At 37.9% G+C, this 19,832-nt stretch overlaps 1 protein-coding gene across 6 annotated transcripts in view; it reads right to left on the reverse strand.

Moving 5' to 3' along the window:
- MED14 (mediator complex subunit 14) overlaps nucleotides 1–19,832 on the reverse strand; it is a 73,534-nt gene that overhangs the window by 49,698 nt on the left and 4,004 nt on the right. For all 6 annotated transcript variants that reach the window (XM_070067491.2, XM_070067489.2, XM_070067493.2 and 3 more), the window contains exons 3-12: nucleotides 17,996–18,101; nucleotides 13,657–13,830; nucleotides 12,786–12,915; nucleotides 12,203–12,331; nucleotides 11,794–11,901; nucleotides 11,101–11,233; nucleotides 10,314–10,464; nucleotides 9,444–9,555; nucleotides 2,764–2,889; nucleotides 437–515 (exon numbers count right to left, since the gene is read on the reverse strand). In XM_070067491.2, coding sequence (XP_069923592.1) covers nucleotides 437–515; nucleotides 2,764–2,889; nucleotides 9,444–9,555; nucleotides 10,314–10,464; nucleotides 11,101–11,233; nucleotides 11,794–11,901; nucleotides 12,203–12,331; nucleotides 12,786–12,915; nucleotides 13,657–13,830; nucleotides 17,996–18,101 — 1,248 coding nt within the window. The remainder of the gene's footprint in view (nucleotides 1–436; nucleotides 516–2,763; nucleotides 2,890–9,443; nucleotides 9,556–10,313; nucleotides 10,465–11,100; nucleotides 11,234–11,793; nucleotides 11,902–12,202; nucleotides 12,332–12,785; nucleotides 12,916–13,656; nucleotides 13,831–17,995; nucleotides 18,102–19,832) is intronic.

The raw sequence follows: 19,832 nt of genomic DNA on the forward strand, positions 1-19,832 counted from the left end.
AATTTTATTTGGTTTAACAGCACAAAGCATTCAATGGATTTTTAAGACAAACTGAATGATGGTACTAGAGAAGCAGAGACGACTATTCTGGAAGTGTCAGCCAGCAGATTCATACCACAGATATCATCCTGGATAAGAACATTACAGAGAACACTTGCCACAATAAAATTCACAGGAGAAAAATACGGCAAAGAATGTGAGTTGAATGTCATGTCCTTCATATCTATATTTGCTCTAGAGGGAAATTTGACACCAGGCTCTGCCTAGCATCCTGGACATCTTCCAAGAGAACTGAGATTCTAAGGTACCAAAAGGTGTTCCAGTTTCATGTCACAAACCTTAAGGACAGTGACTAATCAAGAGTAATGATGAGGAAGACAATACATCTTGTCAAAATAAGCTTCCATTTTAGCCTTAGTTAAATAAATAAGCTTACTTAAGTTGCTGAATCCAAGGAATGATCCTTTTCATATCATCATTCACAGACTTCTCCATGTCATCCAGGGTGGCCTGGTCTACAGAATAAAGCACTTCATTGATTGCTTACATGACAAAGTCTTTATCTAGGTAACCCAAAACTTAAATGAAACTTATTACTTTAGGCAGAAAATTGTTTTAGTTTTAGAGAAAACCAGACTAAATGCATCAATAGCTACAAATCTACCTACTTTAATTTCCCTCTTTAACATTTAGGGAGACTGACAATTAATACCAAGTGTACACTGGCAGGAACAACTAACAAATACATTAATTCTTTAGAGTTTATGTCTCCAGACCTGTAGTTCAGTAATTAGTATTTTTTAAAAGATTTATTTGTTTATTTGAAAGACAAAGTTACTGAGAGACAGGATAAGAGAGAGAGACAGAGATCTTCCATCTACTGGTTCACTCCCCAAAATGGGCTGGGTCTCCCACATGGATGGCAGGGGTGCAAGCACTTTGGTCATCCTCTGCTACTTTCCCAGACACTGTAAGTATTTAAACCTCAGAGTACACTCTATTCAGAATCTTAAAAATTATAAAAGCTGTTGGCTGAAGTCAGCTTGCTAAATGGCAACTCAGAACTTTTAATGACACTAATAAAGGCCAGTAAATAGAATACTGAGCAAAAGGAGAAGATAAAAAATGATTTCAAGTAATGAGAAAAGTATAAAAAATTTAAAGATCAGAAAAGAAAAAATTTAAAAGAACACTTCTCTGGGAATGAATTGTGTCAGCGTGCTCTCCCAATTAATGTGATGGTATTTGGTGAAGGGGCCTTGGGGAGGTAATAAGGGTTAGAGCAGGTCATGAGGGTGAGGCTCTCATGAAGAGGTTAGTGCCTCTAAGAAAGGATCCCAGAGAACTCACGCATTCTTTCTCCCAGTGAAGATACAGCAAGAAGGCAGCTTTCTAAAAGCCAAGCAGAGTTGCCTCTAGAAACCAACCATGATGGCACCATGATCATGAATTTTTATGCTCTGTAAACTGTGAAAAAAAAAAATACTGTTGGGTAAGCCATCTAGTCTACTGTATTTGTTTACTGGAATCTGAGCTGCCTTATACCCCCAAAAGAATGAATGAATATATGTGTGTGTGTGTGTGTGTGTGTGTGTATACTGCTGTTTCTCTTATTTTTGTGTTTAGGTCATTTTTGGGTATGCACTGTCAATAAACAGGAAAAACAGTTAAAGCAAACAGTTTAAAGAATAAACAATTGCCTTGTTGGTTTGGATCATAGTTAAAAGATTTCATAAGTATGTCATCTGTCATTTAGCCATCATAAATGTGATGTAATGAGTCCAGTTGTTCATGACCAGCTTGTACAAAAATCTTTAGGAGTTGGCATTGTGATGCAGTGAGTTAAGCCACTACTCAGGCCACCCACATCCCATACTGGAGTGTCAGTTCAAGTGCTGGTTCCTCCACTTCTGATCCAGCTTCCTGATAATGCTCCTAGGAAAGCAGCAGATGGTAGCCCAAATACTGGAGTTTCTGCCACCTATGTGGAAGACCCAGATGAAATTCCTGGCTCCTGGCCCAGCCCTGGCTGTTTAGGACATTTGGGGAGTGAACCAGTAGATGGAAAATATCTCTATCACATTGCCTTTTAAATAAATAAATTTTTAAAAACTACCTTCATAGCCACACAATACAGCCAGAAAATCCTTATTTTCATCAATCTATCTTGCTTAATATTAACTTCAAATGGGAATTGTACTAATATATTCAAGAGTACTGTTCCAGCAATACTGCAAAAACACTAAGTTCCTAATATTTCATCAACTCAGAATACCAACTCAGTAACAGAATGAGCTAGAAATCAATCTTTAATTTCTACAATATACAAGCCAGAAAAAAAAAATCCTATCCTCTAAGACTGGGTACACTAAGTCATCTTAGATATTTATACTGTCATAATTATGTTCTTCAGCCATAAATGACAGTAGAAACCCTTGTGGTGATTTTCCTGTTACCCATCCAATAGTGATAAAATAGAAACTGAGCTACTGAATCAATAATTTAAAAACACCAGCCATCAACAGTACTTTTATATAAGACAAGCAGCACAAATGCACTTTATATTGGGAAGCTGATCTTCAAATACAAGAAAATCCAAAGTAGAGTTAAAACAAGGCCCCAAGGAACACGTATCAGCCATTTATTCCTTCCACACCTACTTCAAATACTGTGTATATCACCCCTTCCAACACCTAATGGCAAAAATGCTTTTGTTAAAAGTATGTTTTTCTAATACTGTCACTATACCATTTATTAACTTACCAAGTCCATAAAGCATCAATTGGAACATTCCAGAATGCAAATCTACAAAAATGTGTAGACACTCCGAATTACCACAAGGCTCCAAGATGGGAACAACAAGTGCTGGAAGTGCCGATTCTATGGAAGCTGAACAGTTAAGAATTAAAAATTATTTTTCTTTCTGAATGCTTTCCCAAAAATGTATTTCTCAGTAAAAACAAACCAGCTATGGAGAGATTCTAAATGCAAGAAGAAAAACATGACTGCAAAATCTAGAATGATACTATTGTATCATATTCAAACAAACACATCCATCTCAAATATTATAGGCCCCCCAAAAAATCCAACATTCTTTAAAAAGGGTTAAAGTAGCTAGTAAAGTCACCCTCATCAGTGAGCTGAGTTCTAGTTTTACTTTCACTGAGTTGTTGGTAAAAAGTTAATTTTTAAGAATCCTCTTTTTGGCCTTACTTGAAATATATCAAGAAGAAAACTGCCGGTAAAATAATAATAAATGTCATCTGAAGAGTGTTTTCTAGCAATCAGAATCCAGGTGTTCTGGATAGGGAAAACAATTAAGTCATTTACACACTTCATCTCCAAGTCATAGACAGAGTAAGAATATAGGCAATAAGCTAAACACAAATCCCGAAAGCTAACTATACCCTTGATCTAGCGCTTCACAGTATTTCCACCAGGCCCAAATAACTTTGCCCTTAATCTCACAGGTTGGGAAAACAAAATCCAGTAAATGAGAAAAGCACTGAAAGCACACTGAGTGTAGACCAGATTGAAGGGTTGTAAAAGGAATCCACCGATACTCGATATTCTTGTACCAAGTTCCTCTACAGCTACAGTACAGAAGAAAGGCAGGCAGGGAGGAGAGTGGCGATGCAGGCCTTTCACCAGGCAACTTTGTCAAGCAAGGATAAAAACCTCTTCCCCTTCTCACCACAGGTTATTAAGAGGAAGAAATGACAAGATCGTGGGGGTACTTTAAAAAGCACAGTGTTCAATTAATGCACTTATGTGTATTCCTTTATGAATCAAAGAAACAAATCAAAACTTGTTATGAATTTACAATTCAAAGGGATAGTTACCATTTGTACTGTCTATACAAATTATCAAAAAATTAAGTAAGACTGCAGGAGACACATTAAGTTATCTAATACATATTTACATTCAAATGTTTAGCATGCAGGTCCAGCAGAACTTTCACCTGGAAAAAAAGGGGGTCACAAGCAACTCAAGAATTCCTTTCATAGTATTTTATCATTTGGAACAATGTGGCAAATTAGGTCAAAACAGTACGCTTTGTTGAACTTGCCATGAAAATACAGTAAATAATAAAAAGTGATTACAGATTTAAAGCAGGATTGTTAATTTTAAAAACATTCTATATTATAATGCCTAATGCAACATATTATAACATATTCTTTAGAGTAAAACCATTTCAAGTGTAGCAATGGAGTATATAAACTAGTTCTGGGAATTGGGATAACAATTCTAATTTCAATCCAATGATCACAATGGAGTAGTCTTGAAAGGACAGACTATCACAGAAACGGATAGAAAACACAGTCCAAAACATAGAAAATACTGTGATGTATGGCTATGAACGTACTTTATGAATACCAATGTCCACATTTTTCTTTACAAAAAAACAAAATACATGAAGCTCCCCGTATTAAAGGGCAACAGGTTTTAAGTAACCAGAATGGGAAAATAAAAATGTAGGAATTAAAGACAGTGCAAGAAGATGCAAGGCCTGCCCACTACCTTCTCCCTGCAGTAGGAAGATAAACTAACTATATATCTCTTCTTATATTTCTCCCCTATCGTTTACTGAGGACAAGACCAACAGACAATAATACAATATGTAAAGACTGAAGAGAAGCAACCAAACCTAACTGAGAATGGCTGTGCGTAACTCACAGCTTCCAAACTGATGGTGACACCCTGATTTCAGCACTGACAGGTAGAGTACAATGCAAGGGAACGTACCCTGGCTACCAAGAGTCAGGCAACACTGCAGACTGGGACATAGCTCCAGTTACCTTCAGTGCCTTTTCTGAACTTCTCTCCAAAATTCTGCTTCCTCTCCCCCAGCCCCTTTCATCCCGTGAAACTACACATTGTCACCAGGGCTATCCCAAATGCCAGTCTGCATTCCCCTACCCCCCTCTCGATGCTCCACCCTCTGAATTAATCATTTCCTCGGGCTATTCTAGTCAAGAATTGGAAGAAAAGCCACTGATTAAGGGTGCCTGCAGTGAAGGGATTCTAAGAACAGCCTACAGTCCATGTCCCATAAAGGAGCTTACTAAAACGGGCTTTCCCATAAGGAAAGGGAGCAAGCAAGATTAGGTGGAAAGTATAAACTCATCACTAGGAATTTAAAAACCAAGAGCTAGGCTATGCCTTACAATGAAGGGCAAGCAGACCCTTTCCTCTAGCAGTCCTCATTTCCAAAACTGACCTAATTAAAGCAGGACTAGGGGGACTCACCCCACATGCAAACTCCTCTTTTGCCTGCAAATCACAGTCCCAAGGCACATTAACACCCAGGACTCTAAAAACACCTAGAGCTTGAAAACCACTGCTGTTACATACTCCCAGTAGAGAGCTAAGAAGAGCGTGGACTAAGTAGCTTCAAATCATAGAATGGGGCCTAGAGAGCGGAAATGACTTGGTCAAGAGTGCACAAGTGGACTGAGATCTTCTGGCTACCCATGCAGTGACAGCTCTAAAAAATGCTAACAGGGAATCTCCAGAACTATGATGAACAGTATACACAACAATTCCTGTGTAAACACATGCTTACAGTCTATTTTCTAGGTAATTTAAATAGACCTTGGCAAGCATACTGACTTTTTAAACTTACTAAGTCTTGTTTACAAAAGATACTAAAGTAAGCCAGAGCCTATCAAAAGAATATAAAGCTGTATTTTCTGGAATCCCAACAAATAAAATTTTAGACTTTTACTATTTTGAAAAACTAGAAATAAGAAAAACTTTTAAAATTAAGATTGTAAAATCCTTAAAGTCTTCTTGAAGAACAAAGAGGGAGCTCCAACAAAGGTAACAAGATTATTAAACAAGGAAAAGCAGATTTCAACAAATGGCAATCTGACAACTTCATATCCTCAGAGAAAAGAATGCAACTGGATCCTACCTTGTATAAAACACTAACATTAACTCAATAAGAATCAAAGCTCTAAACTTAAGAGCTAAATATAAAATTCCTAGAAGGAAACACAGGATATATCTTCATGACTTTGGAAAATGGATTCCTAGGTATTGACACCAAATGTACAAGCAAGAAAAGAAAAATTAAACAACACCATTAAAATGAAAAAAAAAAAATCTGTACTACAAACTATACCATAAAGTGAAAAACCACCCAGATATTTGGAGAAAATTCTTACAAATCATTATATATGAAAAGGGGCTTATGTTCAAAATACACAGAGAAGTCTTACAAGCTCAACAATAAAAAAATAAATAACAATTATAAGAAGGGCAAAGGAACTGAATAACGTTTCCCCAGTGAAGATACATGAGAAGATGCTTAACAACTATTAGGGACATGCAACTCAAAACCACACTGAGATAGCACCTCTCACCTACAAAGACAGCTGGTGAGGCTATGAAGAAAATGAATTCTCATACACTGCTGGTAGGATTGTAAAACGGTGTCAAATATGTCAAAAAATTAGAGTCACCATATGACCCAGCCATTACAGTCCCAGATACGAATATGCAGACAACAGAAATGAAAACATATGTCCACATAAAACCTTGGACATGAATGTTCACAGTGGCATTATTCACCAGACAAAAAAAAATAGAAATCACAAGGTCCACCAATGATGAACAGATAAAACATAAGTCTATCCATACAATGGATTAACTGACAATAAAAATGAAACACTGAAACCTGGTATGACATGGAGCAACTTCAAAAACATTACTTTGAAATTCAATATACAAAAGGTCACACATATGCTTCATTGTATGTATGAAATGTCTGAACAGGTAAATCTACAGACACAAAAAGTGATTGATTTCCAGGAGCTGGGGAGAGGGGAGAATAGTCAGTGACAGATAACACATACGGGGTTTCTTTCAGGGATTATTGAAATGCCCTGAAGTCAGATTATGGGAATTTTTACCATATGCAACCCACTGAATGAGTTAGACATATGTAAATTATATCTCAGTAAAGCTGTTAAGGAACAAAGGAAGGGATGTTTAGTGTCCTTTCTAACCCAAATGAGTTTCAATTTTCTTTTCCAGTCATCATTTTTAGGTCTATATTTAATATTTTTGCTCAAGAGATTAAAATGGAGGGGATTTCCATTGAAGTTTAAAGTTAAGATTCATTTTTTAAAGATTTTATTTATGTATTTGAGAGGTAGAGTTACAGACAGAGGGAGAGACAGAGATAAAGGTCTTCCAGCTGCTGGTTCACTCCCCAAAAGGCCACAATGGTTGGAACGGAGCCGATCCAAAGCCCAGAGCTTCCCCTGGGTCTCCCACGCAAGTGCAGGGGCCCAAGGACTTGAACCATCTTCTACTGCTTTCCCAGTCCTTAGCAGAGAGCTGGATTGGAAGAGGAGCAGCCTGGACTAGAACCAGCTCCCCTATGGGATACCAGCGCCATGAGCGGAGGATGAACCTACTGCACCAGCCCCTATAATTTAATTGTTGAACATGGACAAATCTAATGTCAAGTCCTAATAAGGATAGTGAACAAGCCCCCTCAATACAGATTAAACCAATACACTCACCAGATTTCTAGCATACTTTTTATTTACTTTTTAAGTCTCATATTAACATTTTTGTTAAATTAAGCTGCCTTTCTTCTAAATCAGACTAAAAACATAATCTAACACCTTGGCTTGTCTTAGATCCCCCTTGTTAGCTCTGTTTTTCACTTTCCTTGAATGATTATGTGTCCTTTTTCTTTTGATTGCCACTTAATTACACATGTTATAGGATTCATGTTTCAATACATGTAAATAAATACATTAGGCAATGATCCAATCATGGAATTAGCATATCCATCACCTTAAATATTTATAATTTCTTTGTGATGAGAACATTCAAAAGCCTCTCTTCCAACTATTTTGAAATATTCAGTAACCCAGGCTGGCGCTGTGGCATAGTGGGTAAAGCCACCACCTGCAGTGCCAGCATCCCATATGGGCACTGCTTCGAGTCCCGGCTGTTCCACTTCCAATCCAGTTCTGTGCTATGGCCTGGGAAAGCAGAAGATGGCCCAAGTCTCTGGGCCCCTGCACTTGTGTGGGAGACACAAGATGGCTGCTAGAAGCAGCTCCTGGCTCCTGGCTTCGGATCAGCCCAGCTCCGACCATTGCAGCCAATTGGGGAATGAACCAGCAGATGGAAGACCTCTCTGTCTGCCTCTGTCTCTCTGTAATTCTGCCTTTCAAATAATAAACAATCTTACAAAAAAAAAAAAAAAAGAAATATACAGTAACCCAACTATGTACTAGAATACCAGAACTTATTTTGAGTGAATATTCTAGAAACAAACTTATTTTTCGGACATTCATTTCTTCAGGCAGTGTTTCTATCTGCTTTGTCAAAGTAGTTTTAATCCAGGGTAACTAGTACATGTCTAAGGAGTTGCTTTCGTCAAGTGTATTGGATTGCGCTGGGTTCAGTGATGATACAGGCAATGTCTTTGCTACTAGCACTGTTATGACTTCCTACCTGAAAAGGCTACACCACCTGAACTAAAGACTGTGCACTCTGTGTACAAGGTAATCAAGACCAAAATCAACTGGGGTAGGGATAATAAATATATTCATTATAATGTTGGCAAATTATATGCCATAGAATGAAAGGGTTTATTTTCTAAGTGACTAAGTATCCCCCAAAGCTCTCAGTATACTCACTAGGTAATTAAATGGAAGACTTTTCACTATGTGTTTATATCTGCATTTCTTACTTTGAATCCTATTGATATATTAACAATCCAAAAGAATTTTTATAGAAGACAAGCGAGAAATTTTGCTTTGTTCAAAGAGGCATATTATACAATGTATATGTATATAAATACAATAAACATTTGCAACACCATCTATCACTAGAAGAAAAATTAAAAGAAATGATTCAGGAGTATTTAGTCTAGCAGTTAAGACCCTAGCTTAAGACGCCCCATCTCACACCAGAGTGCCTGAGTTTGGCTCCTGGCTTTAGCTCCTGACTCCAATTTACTGCTGATGCAGAGCCTGGGAGGCAGCAGTGATGGCTCAAGTAACTGGGTTCCTGCCACTCACACGGGAGACCTGGATTGCACTTGCAGCTCCCAGTTTCAGCCTCCACCCAGCTCCAGCTGTTGTCAACATCTGGGGTGTGAACCAGCAGATGGGAACTGTCTCCCAAATTAAATGTTAATTAAAAAACAGAAGGCAATCCAAAAAAATCCACAAATCCATAATGATTCACACTAAAATTTTCAAATAGCTTCCATTTCAAAAATGAGATCAAGCTAAATAAGAAAATAAGGGAAAATTAAGAGAAGTTTGGTAGACTACAAGTTAAAATGCACTCTCCACAACAAGAACAGTATATTGGAGAAAAAAACTTGTGAAGACCTTTCATAAAAAGAAATATGGATACCAGTTTAAACAAAACAAAAACAGAAAGATCAGTTTGGAAAAACGTACAGTTTTCATTGGCATTGAAGCCTCTAAGAATGGCCTTCAGTTCCTGGAGCTTCTGATGAGCTCTTGCGTGGACACTGTCGATCAGGAGTTTTTCTATTGATAAGTGGTCAATCTGCATAAACAAGACAGAAGAATCATGTGCAACTTCAAACTCTTTAAAAGCCTGAGAGGTTATTGCACTTCAAGGTATTTCTTTTTAGAATTATGCTGCTTAAATATTAACTAGAATGAGAAAGCAAATTTATAGTTAAAAATTAACTTACATGGCATTGGTAGCTTAAAAACTATAGTTAACATTTTGATGAGTAGAGATCAAGACAATGTATGTCAGTTACCACAGTGCTCAAATTCAAGACCTTAAAAATAAAGTGGTAATCTAATCTAAAATATAAAATTTAAGAGAGCACCTTAAAATTATATAAAAGTTTCAAATGTTAATATCCACTTAGGGGTCAGCATTATGGCATAGCGGGTAAAACTGCCCATATTGGTACAGGTGTAAGTCCCAGCTGTTCCACTTCTGATCCAGCTCCCTGCTAAGAGCCTGGAAGAGTAGCAGAAGATGGTCCAAGTGCTTGGGCCCCTGCTCGGATGTGGGAGACCTGGAAGTAGCTCCTGACTCCTGGCTGTGGTCTGGCCCAGCTCCATCGTTGCAACTATTTGGAGAGTGAACCAGCAGGTGGAAGATCTCTCTCTCTTTCTGACTCTCCCTCTCTCTAACTCTGCCTTTCAAATAAATAAAATATTCACTTAAATCTCATAAAAAGTTTTAGGAACAATTAGGTATTTTAAAGAATCTGTGCTAAAAATACAAATGAATATTATACTCATTTAATCAAACAAATATTAAAATGTATTGAAATCTTTTACCTTCATGGCTCTTTCTGCTAATTTGGAATCAGATCCCGGCAAAGGCGGATCATGAAAAATCTGTAAAGGCTTGGAGACATCATTCTCATCAATTTTAATTGTAACTTTGTGAACAGATGCTATCCCTGTTTTTCTCCCAAGAACTTGCTGACTAAAGAGAAAAAAAGAAATATTAACAAGTAATTACTTTTGGAATAAAATAACCTATTGTGTAGCTTTCTCAGAGCATGGAACATGACAGGCCCTCAATGTTTACGGAAGGATTAAGTTAATATTAGGAAAACAGCTATTTTGTAACCCAATACAATATCTGACTTATTGCACTAAAAAAACACATATACAATTTAAAAATAAAATACATCCACACACTAAAGAACCCCAAAATAAAACTTGTGGCCTAAGTGGTACCTCTTCCCCTGACTCCTTTACAGAAAATGGGAATGAAGCAAACTTCTAGCAGAGGAATCGAGGATTATTAAGAGGATGATTCAAAATAGACAACTGTGAAAAGTGTTTAAAAAAATGATACCCAACACTCTAACCTAATGGTCTTTCGGCAATTTGGTATGAGCCCAGAGTAAACTAATCTCTCAAATTTTCTAAGAATAGTAAGTCTTGGAACAAACAGATAAATGTACTTGTATTCAAAGCATGCCATGTTCTAAGAGAGGTGTACGTTATGTTTGTCCCACTTAGTTCTGGTATGTATTACATCAGATATATGAGAGAAAAAGAGAGAAAGTATTTAGAGTCATAGCATGAACATAATAGAATCAATATTACTTACTTCCAAACTGAGAGAGAGAGGCACTTTCCAGCATGGTACCTTTCCACCTGCACAAGGTCTCCCCACCGCTCTCGGATTAACATTAGAGTCTGGGAATGTAACACTTCTAACTGAAGTGATAAGCAGAAAGAATCTGATAGATCAGGTTAAGCAAATCTAATATATTATTCCAACAACCCATCAAGTACAGGCAAACTTCATTTATAAAGGCTGTGTTCCCAAAAAGCTGGCCATAAAGAAAATCTCCAGAATCATGTTTTCCCAATGACTCATCCTAAAAAAGTGTTATAACTTGGCATAATTTTAGAAAAAAGGCTCATCGTTAATACTGAATCAATATCAATAATCCACAAAGTGCAGGTTACCCTTTAATTCATCATATTATAGAGACTATGGACTAACCAAATAGTACTTTTTTTCCAAATAGTACTATTTTTAACTAATCATTTTCTATTTTTACTTGTAAGATCAACATTAAAACTTTGAACTTGACTTGTTATAGATGTATCACTATTCTTCACACTGGCCGGTTACCCAGCCATATTTCTATCCAAAAAAAGTGGTGGTGTTGGGGGAGGTAGAGTGCTATAGTTCATGATTAAGGACAAATGGAAAATCTGGGGTGGGGGGGGTGGGGGGGGGTGGGATACACAAAATCCTTACATATGCTTTTCTCAAATTTCAGAAGGATACGTAGGCAGTTGTACATGTCCTGAAGAGGTTTCTCATCAGCAAAGAGCCTAGACTGCACCAGCTGATGGATAAAGTTGATTTGCATACTATGGACCAAAGCCCGTCCATCTTCCATTGGCAGGGAAAAAGAAGGTCGTTAATCAGAAAGGTGTACAGTACATGTCACAGTACCAACTAAGAAAATATCTAAATTAATTTTTAAATGAAATTATCCATGGAATCTGGAGAAAATTATACTGTGAGAAACACTGAAACTTCTACCATTAGTAAATAATTAGGACTGTCATAAAATCTCCTTCACATTACAGGATAAACTGTTATACACATTTATTATTCTGCAGGATTATTTTCATTATATAAAAAAAAATTAAAATAATACTTATGATTTAAATCATCATTTATAATTTACCTCCTGTTTCCTTATCCTCAACCAGAATTTCTAGCTTGAGAAGACGCCATGGAACATCAGGGTCATCTCCCATCACAGTCAAGGTCGCTTCAAACTCTCCTTCAACTCGAAACTTCACCCGGCCATTTGCTTTTAGAAGAAAAAGAAGTGGTGTATTCTGACAGAAAACAAGCAGCTTCCTGCTAACCTAGGACTTTGTCTTGTTTATAAGAAATTTTTAATAGGTTGAAGCTTCTTTTGTAAACAGGCAAACAATTCAGTGGTTCCTGCATAAGCCGTGGGCAGCTTCCAGGTCACCAAAAAACCAAAAGCAACTCCTCCAATATATACGAACAAAATTTTCAGGAGGCTCAACTCTGGGACCTCAGCTCTTCTCCAGTCCCAGCCGATTTCACTCAGCTTTAAATATCAGCACTGTGTAGATACTAAAGAGCAATGATACAGTCCACAATCACAGATGCCACCACTACCAAAATTGTGGGCCAAGCTTCACAATGGCATTCCTTTGAATAAAGTCCAAAAAGCTGTTTAAGAAAATATTCTACCACGCCAACTCTTAAAAAAATAAACGTCAAGTACATACCAACTGTAAGATTGGCTAACTGAGGAGGAAGATCTGTGGTTACAAGCCGATGCCTAAGAATCTGATTCAGCTGATGCAGTGTGGCTTGTTTCTCAATTTTGGTGATTGGGTCTGGAGGAATAATTTTATCCTACAAAAAAATGTAAGTGATTTACAAATAACATTCAAAGAGGCATTCTTTAAATCGTGTGTGTTTTTATATAATGTTTTATTTCACCCAAGAGAATCTCATTCATTTCTACAGTCCACATTCCACAACAGTGATCATTACTACCATTCATTACAGTGCCAATGCTTTCACGAGTCACCTAAGACCATATTACAACATAATCTTCATGCTCCACTTCTGAAACCAACTTAATGTCACTGACTTCCACCACTTAAAAGTATAAAATACAAAAGCACCAAGTCAGTAAGCTACCACAACCACAATTTTTAAAAATACTTCTGAAAAGCAACTAGCATGCAGTATTTTCACATCTGAAATAGATGTTAACCTATTAAGTACCAGGTTTTCAATTCTGCCTAACATGTATTCAAAGTTACCATAAGTGGCATATGTATTGCTCAATTTAAGTTTTTTTAGGTGTCCTATATATAGGACAATGGGACATTATGGGCTAAGTTATATGTGCACAACAGTTCACCTGACCAAAAAAAAAAAAACAAAACACAAAGATTCACCCATTTTCATATCTACTCACATTCTGGCTCCCGTGTATCTCAAAAAAAACCACAATCTTAGTTGTAGAGAAAGAAGTGAACTACAAGGACTATTTTTCTTACAAATGTTTTTTACTGGTCTGTTTTATACAGTAGAACCCAATGCCAAAGCTTTCAGCTTTTAGGAACACTGAGACAAAGCACTTACTCTAATGCACGTTGGCAACCGTGGGTAAGACCCGGTAGTGAGTACATCAATGGCATAAGGGATGGCAAAACTGGGCAGGCGGGCATGTACCAAAGCATCTCTAGCTAATGAGGCCAGGCGATCAGCAGTGTCCACAAACAGGATGGCTTGCTGGTCTAAAAAGCTTGAGATCATCTTTAAAGCAAAGGGTAAATGTATTAGGTTTCCTTGAAAACTATCTGCTTTTTACATTAATTACCATTTATTCATTCCAAAGAAATCCTTGAGGAAAATTAATGTTAAGTTTTCTATATTTTAAAATATTTCTTCAAAAACTTTCCCAGTAATTTGCAGAAAGAAAATATTTAATACATTTGTATTTGACATTAAAAACAGTAATTTTCTATTATTTTAGGTAAAAGGTTTTCCAATTCATTTTCTATCCTGAATAGCACACATATAAAAAGTTACAAAAAGCAAACAGAATAAAATGCTTTTTACTCTTTTTACTCTAGATTTCTGGAGGTGGTTGATAATGAAGTAGTTAAAGGCACAGCCTTGGGGGCCGGCTCTGTGGTGTGGCAAGTTAAGCTGCCACCTGCAGTGCCAGCATCCCATATGGGCACCAGTTCCAGTCCAGGCTGTTCCACTTCCGATCCAGCTCCCTAACATGCCTGGGAAAGCAGCAAAAGATGGCCCAAGCCTTTGGGCCCCTGCCACCCACATGGGAGACCCAGAAGAAGCTCCTGGCTCCCAGTTTCCAGCTGGTCCAGCCCTGGCCATTGCAGCCATTTGGGGAATGAACTGGCAGATGAAGACCTCTCTGTCTCTCCCTCTCTGACTCTGACTTTCAAATCAATAAATAAACCTTAAAATTAAATAAAGGCACAGACTCCTGAACCTAAATTGCTTTGGTCTCTATTTATTTATTTTTAAATTTCAAAGGCAGACACAGAGAGGTCCCATCCATTGGTTCACTCCACAAATACCTGTATTAGCCAGGTGGCCAAAGCCAGGAACTCAATCCAGGTCTCCCACATGCGTAGTAGAAGCCCAACTACTTGAGCCATCACTGCTGACTCCCCTGATCTGCATCAGCCAGAAGCTGGAGTCAGGAACCAAAGCTGGTATTAAACCCAAGTATTGCAATATGGGACAAGAGCATCCTAACCAGCAAATACCTGTCTCCCTTGGTCACAATTTTAACTCTGCAACTTACCACTCTCTGTAACTTTGGGCAAGTTACTTAACCTCTCTCTGCCTCAACTAGAAAATGGAGAGAATGATTCCCAACCTCATAAAGTTGTTCTGAGGATTAAAAGTTAATGCATACAAGACCTTTAGAATATAAGAAACACTCAATAAACATTGCCCATTATGAGACATAGCCTAATTTCATGCCAGATACAAAAATACTTTCCATTAGTTTTCTACCCAATGCATTTCATAAGGATGTCTGAACTAGTAGAGCTCACAAGCTAAAAACTCCTTCCTTGAAACATTTATCTTTTAATTCTATCCTAGAAGAGTATTTAAATCTCTTCTCTCATGTCCTTCAAACAGGCTGTCAGTGACCAACATAAAACATGGTACCTAGAATTAACATCACATCATACACTTATCAATGCTCTACAATTTCTTAGTATTTTCCACATTCATTTTATCTGCTTTTCATAACTAGAAGTAGAACCAGGTAATTATTATCACCTTAGAGTTAAGGAAATTGAGGCTTAAGTTAGCACACTTGCCCAAATTAAGACATCCAATAATCAAAGAAGTAGAACCAAAACCAAAGTTTCTTCTCACTCTTAAAGCCAATATACAGCATAGTCCAGTAAAGAATGCAAACTGCCATGACTAGTACAATGGACTTATCAGTATCATTAATGTTGACTTCTTATTAGCAGTCATAACATTGCTAACATACTCTCAAATTCTGAAATGGTTTTTACTCAGATTTAGGCTAGCTCAAATCTCCCTCCATTCAGCCACTGTAAAAATGTTACTAGACCAAAGTCAAGTACCAAATTCAGAGTACCCGGAAGACCTTGACCATATTGGGATGTCACAACTTACCCAGCTCACACTGCTCTACCTTAAACATAGCTCATTAATACAAAATCTCTCTAAACTACCTTGCTAAACTCAAAATATACTAGCTTCAGCTACATTCCTTTGACTTAGATATCTAGTTAATGAAAATAAAACTTTAGTTTTGAGTAACCTATTAGCGAGTCCAAGTAGGTTATCATCACCATGTTCCTTTAAAAAAAATTTTTACTTATTTATTTGAAAGGCAAAGGGACTGGGGCGGGGGTAGATCTTCCATCAGCTAGTTCACCAACCCAAATGCCCACAACAGTCAAGGCTGAGCCAGGCCAAAGCCAACAGCCTAGAACTCCATTCGGTATCCCATGTGAGTGGCAGGAGCCCAAGCACTTGAGTACTTGGGCCAGCATCCACTACATTCCCGGGTGCATTAGCAGGAAGTTGAACTGGAAGCAGAAGAGCTGAAACTCGAAGCAGCACTCAGATGGGAGATGCAGGCATTCCAAGAAGTAATTTAGCCTGCTATGCCATGACACCCTCCTCACATTCTTTCTTTTTTAAAATAGTCACAAATCAGCTATTCAGCTAATAATAATCTCCTTTGGATTTTTAAAAAATTTTTATCTATTCATTCTTGTGATAATTACTCTACTCTCTGAAATATGGATCCCAAAAAGGGGCAGGCATGGTGACACAGCTGGTTAAGCTCACATCCCATATCAGAGCACCTAGAATCAAGTCTCACCTCGGCTTCCAATTTAGCTTCCTGTTAATGTGCACCCCTGCCACCCACATGAGACCTGGATGGAGTTCCAGGCTTCTGATTTCAATCTGGCTCAGCCCTGGCTGCTGCAGGCATTTGGGGAGTGGACCAGCAGACGGAAGAACTCTTTCTCCCTCTCAAGTAAATAAACTTAAAGGAAAAAAAAAGTGACTGAAATAAACAGGAGTAATTATGTGCCTCATTTATTAACATACCACCCTCCCCAAGTTATGAGCTTAATAGACAAGAATCCTACTGATATTTTTCCTCCTTAATACTTCTTGAACATAGAGTCAAGGTTTTTGGGGGTAGCTAGCATTGTGGCACAGCTGGTTAAACCACTGCTTGCAGCATTGGCTTTCCATATCGGAATGCTGGTTCCCGTCCTGGCTCTTCTTTGGATCCAGCTCCCTGCTAATGTACCCGGAAGGCAGGGGCAGATGGTCCAAGTGCCATGGGAGAAGCAGATGGAATTTCTGGATCCTAGCTTCAGCCTGGCCCAGCCCTGGCTGATGTGGCCACTGGGGAGTGACTCGGCAGATGGAAGATCTCCCCTCTTTCTGTTACTCTGCCTTTCAAATAAATAAATCATTAAAAGAAAAAACTTTTGCTAGTTTTTCTTTTTTAACATTTGTTTTTATTTGAAAGAATTAGAGAGCCAGAGAGAGAAGAGATCCTCCATCTGCTGGTTCACTCCCAAAACGGCTGCAATGGCTGGAGCCAGGAGCTTCCCCAGGGTCTTCCACATGGGTGCAGAGGCCCAAGCACTTGGGTCAACCTCTGCTGCCTTCCCAGGTGTGTTAGCAGGGAGCTGGATCAGAAGTGGAGCAGCTGGGACTCAAACTGGTACCCATATGAGATGCTGGCACCACATGCAGCAACTTTACCTGCTATGCCACAGTGCCGGCCCCTTTCGCTCAATTTACCATCTTTGGTACACTTCACTGCATGTCACTTCTTTGAATTCAAAAGAGTGATTCAATGTCAAAAAACTACAAGTTTACAGTGCCGATCTCCTATTCAAGTTTCCGTCTGCTATACCATGTATCCTGTGCACAACAGACTTGGAGAATGAGTAGATGAAAAAACAAACATATAGATCAGATAAGCTCTGTAACCTTGAAGAAGCCAACTATTTTCTAGGAACCTTATCTTTCCTTATCTGTAGAACAGGAAGAAAATACTCACTCTGCCATTCACAGGATTTTCAGGCATCGATAAGCAAAACTAAAGGAGAGAACCATGCAAATTCTAAGAAACCCTATAAATGTAAGCTAACCATCCCCCCCCCCCTTTAGTTCCAGACTCATATTTCAAGTTTCCTTGTGGTACAACATCTTCGAATGTCTTTCTCAACAGGCATCCATCCACAAATACTAAGTTTCACTAGAAATGTATTATACATTATCATCTAGAAATAGGATTACTCACAAAAGTAACATCACTCATAACAAGTCATACGTAAGTTAAAGCCATAATCAGAAAACATATCTATTATAACAATCAAAAAGCTATTTTATACAAAGTAGAATTAAAAGTTTTACTCACCGCACATTTCTCCACTTTGCCAGCATTATCAGCCCATTTTACTAAAGCTAATAAGCGAACAAAGAGTTGACGTGTCCGGCTAGCAAACTGCACTATTTCTATTTTCCTATAAAATAAAACAACTGTTAATGAAGCAGCATAACAGAAGGAGTCTTCACAATCTATTTCATCTGAGCTTAAAAAGAAATTAACCTTTGTTAAAAGTTATCTAAATATGAATTATTGTCCCATTCTGCATACCATCTGCATGTTTTATTTTTTACCTCAGAGTAATAAATCCAACTGAATATTCTGGCAATGAATCATTTTAAAATTAATTTTATATTGCAATAAAAGTAGTTTACTAAAATATACTGAATGCATGGATAAATAGATGTTAACTGGGTCACAGAAGGGACCAAATCAGGGAGTTATGAATTATTAATTTCCTAACTGAAACTTGTCATTACTAGCACTTTTGGTAAGAGAAGGGAATTAATACAGATCTTTACCAAAGCTTGAAACTTCAGTCTTTTCACAAAAGCAGTGGCCCGTTTCCATCTTATAAGAGTGTGATTTTAAAAATTAAAGAACTATGCACTCCTTTACCAGATGACTAATTCTGATGACAAACCTGGATACTCTAGCTTATCCAAGTTAAAGATAGCATGTTGAAGCTCTACAAATCAAAGATAGAAATTCTGTCCATTTCTATTTTTGTGCTATTCCCACTACTATGCCTTTTTTCCTAATACTCACCAGTATTTTTATCCTTTCCTCATAAAGTCTTAAAAGCGTTATTAAAGCTTTAGGCTGTCAACCAGTGTTTCAGCTGGACTTCTCAACTTCATAGCAGCTAAAAAACTGATAATCATACAACTCATGGCTTACCTTAAGTCACTGAAAAAAATATTCACCAGGCCAGGACTGATGACAGGACACCCACTTCCCTCTACATGGACTATGACCTATTAATCTCAGTACAGCTGTTCAGTGACCTATTGATCCAACCCACAACTCTATCTCGCCAATACCACCAGAATACAATGCAGCAAAATAAAAGTTCTTGCTGAAGTACAATCCTGACTGACGGCTACAGTCTAATTCCTATTGAGAGTGTAAGTAGCCCACAAACAACCTGAAGTGCTTCCTTAAACAACAGCCAGCAATGTGACGAGGGGCACTATAAAGAGAAGGATTAGGGGCAAAATATGACTGTGCCAATATCCCTGAAGAGTCATAAGAGATAAAAAAGTGTATCACGGGCAAGACTGAGACACACCAGAAATGCTAAAATGAATATTAACATCTAGCAGTCACCTCCGAGCTAAGAATCTTAGTACTCTAACTCAGCAATGGTTAACAAAGGATGCAAGGTCTCTGCTCCTCTCCCAAAGCAAACAGACCTATGTGTTATCTATCTGGTTTTGCCAACGCACTCCTCTACTAGAAATGAGACATCCCTCTGGAAACTACTGTAACATGGTTTCCTGACACCATGCTGGCTCAAGTGAAAGGGAACGTGAGTTGGTTTTCCCAGAAGCCCAGTTTCCCTTCCTACCCCAAAGTGGACATAAAACAAGTTATGCTTCCTCTCTTTAAAACTGACCAGCCATATCATAACACAAGCATAGTTCAATGACATCTTCCATCTCTAACTTTCTTGACTTATGACTACTTCTATCAAAAAGGTCACTCAGGGTTGGTTGGAATGTAGCCACTAATAATACTAAAAGCCTTCCTAGTGACTTGGTATTAAAAAAAAAAAAATCAAGGGCACTAAGTAGTGTCAACAACAGTCAAGTAGCCTGTAGTAGTTATTAATTTAAATCCCCCTCACATGATTTCTTTGAAACCT

This window comes from Oryctolagus cuniculus, chromosome X (assembly GCF_051225735.1).
Source record: "Oryctolagus cuniculus isolate XC-2025 breed Fujian yellow rabbit chromosome X, ASM5122573v1, whole genome shotgun sequence".
NCBI lineage: Eukaryota > Metazoa > Chordata > Mammalia > Lagomorpha > Leporidae > Oryctolagus > Oryctolagus cuniculus.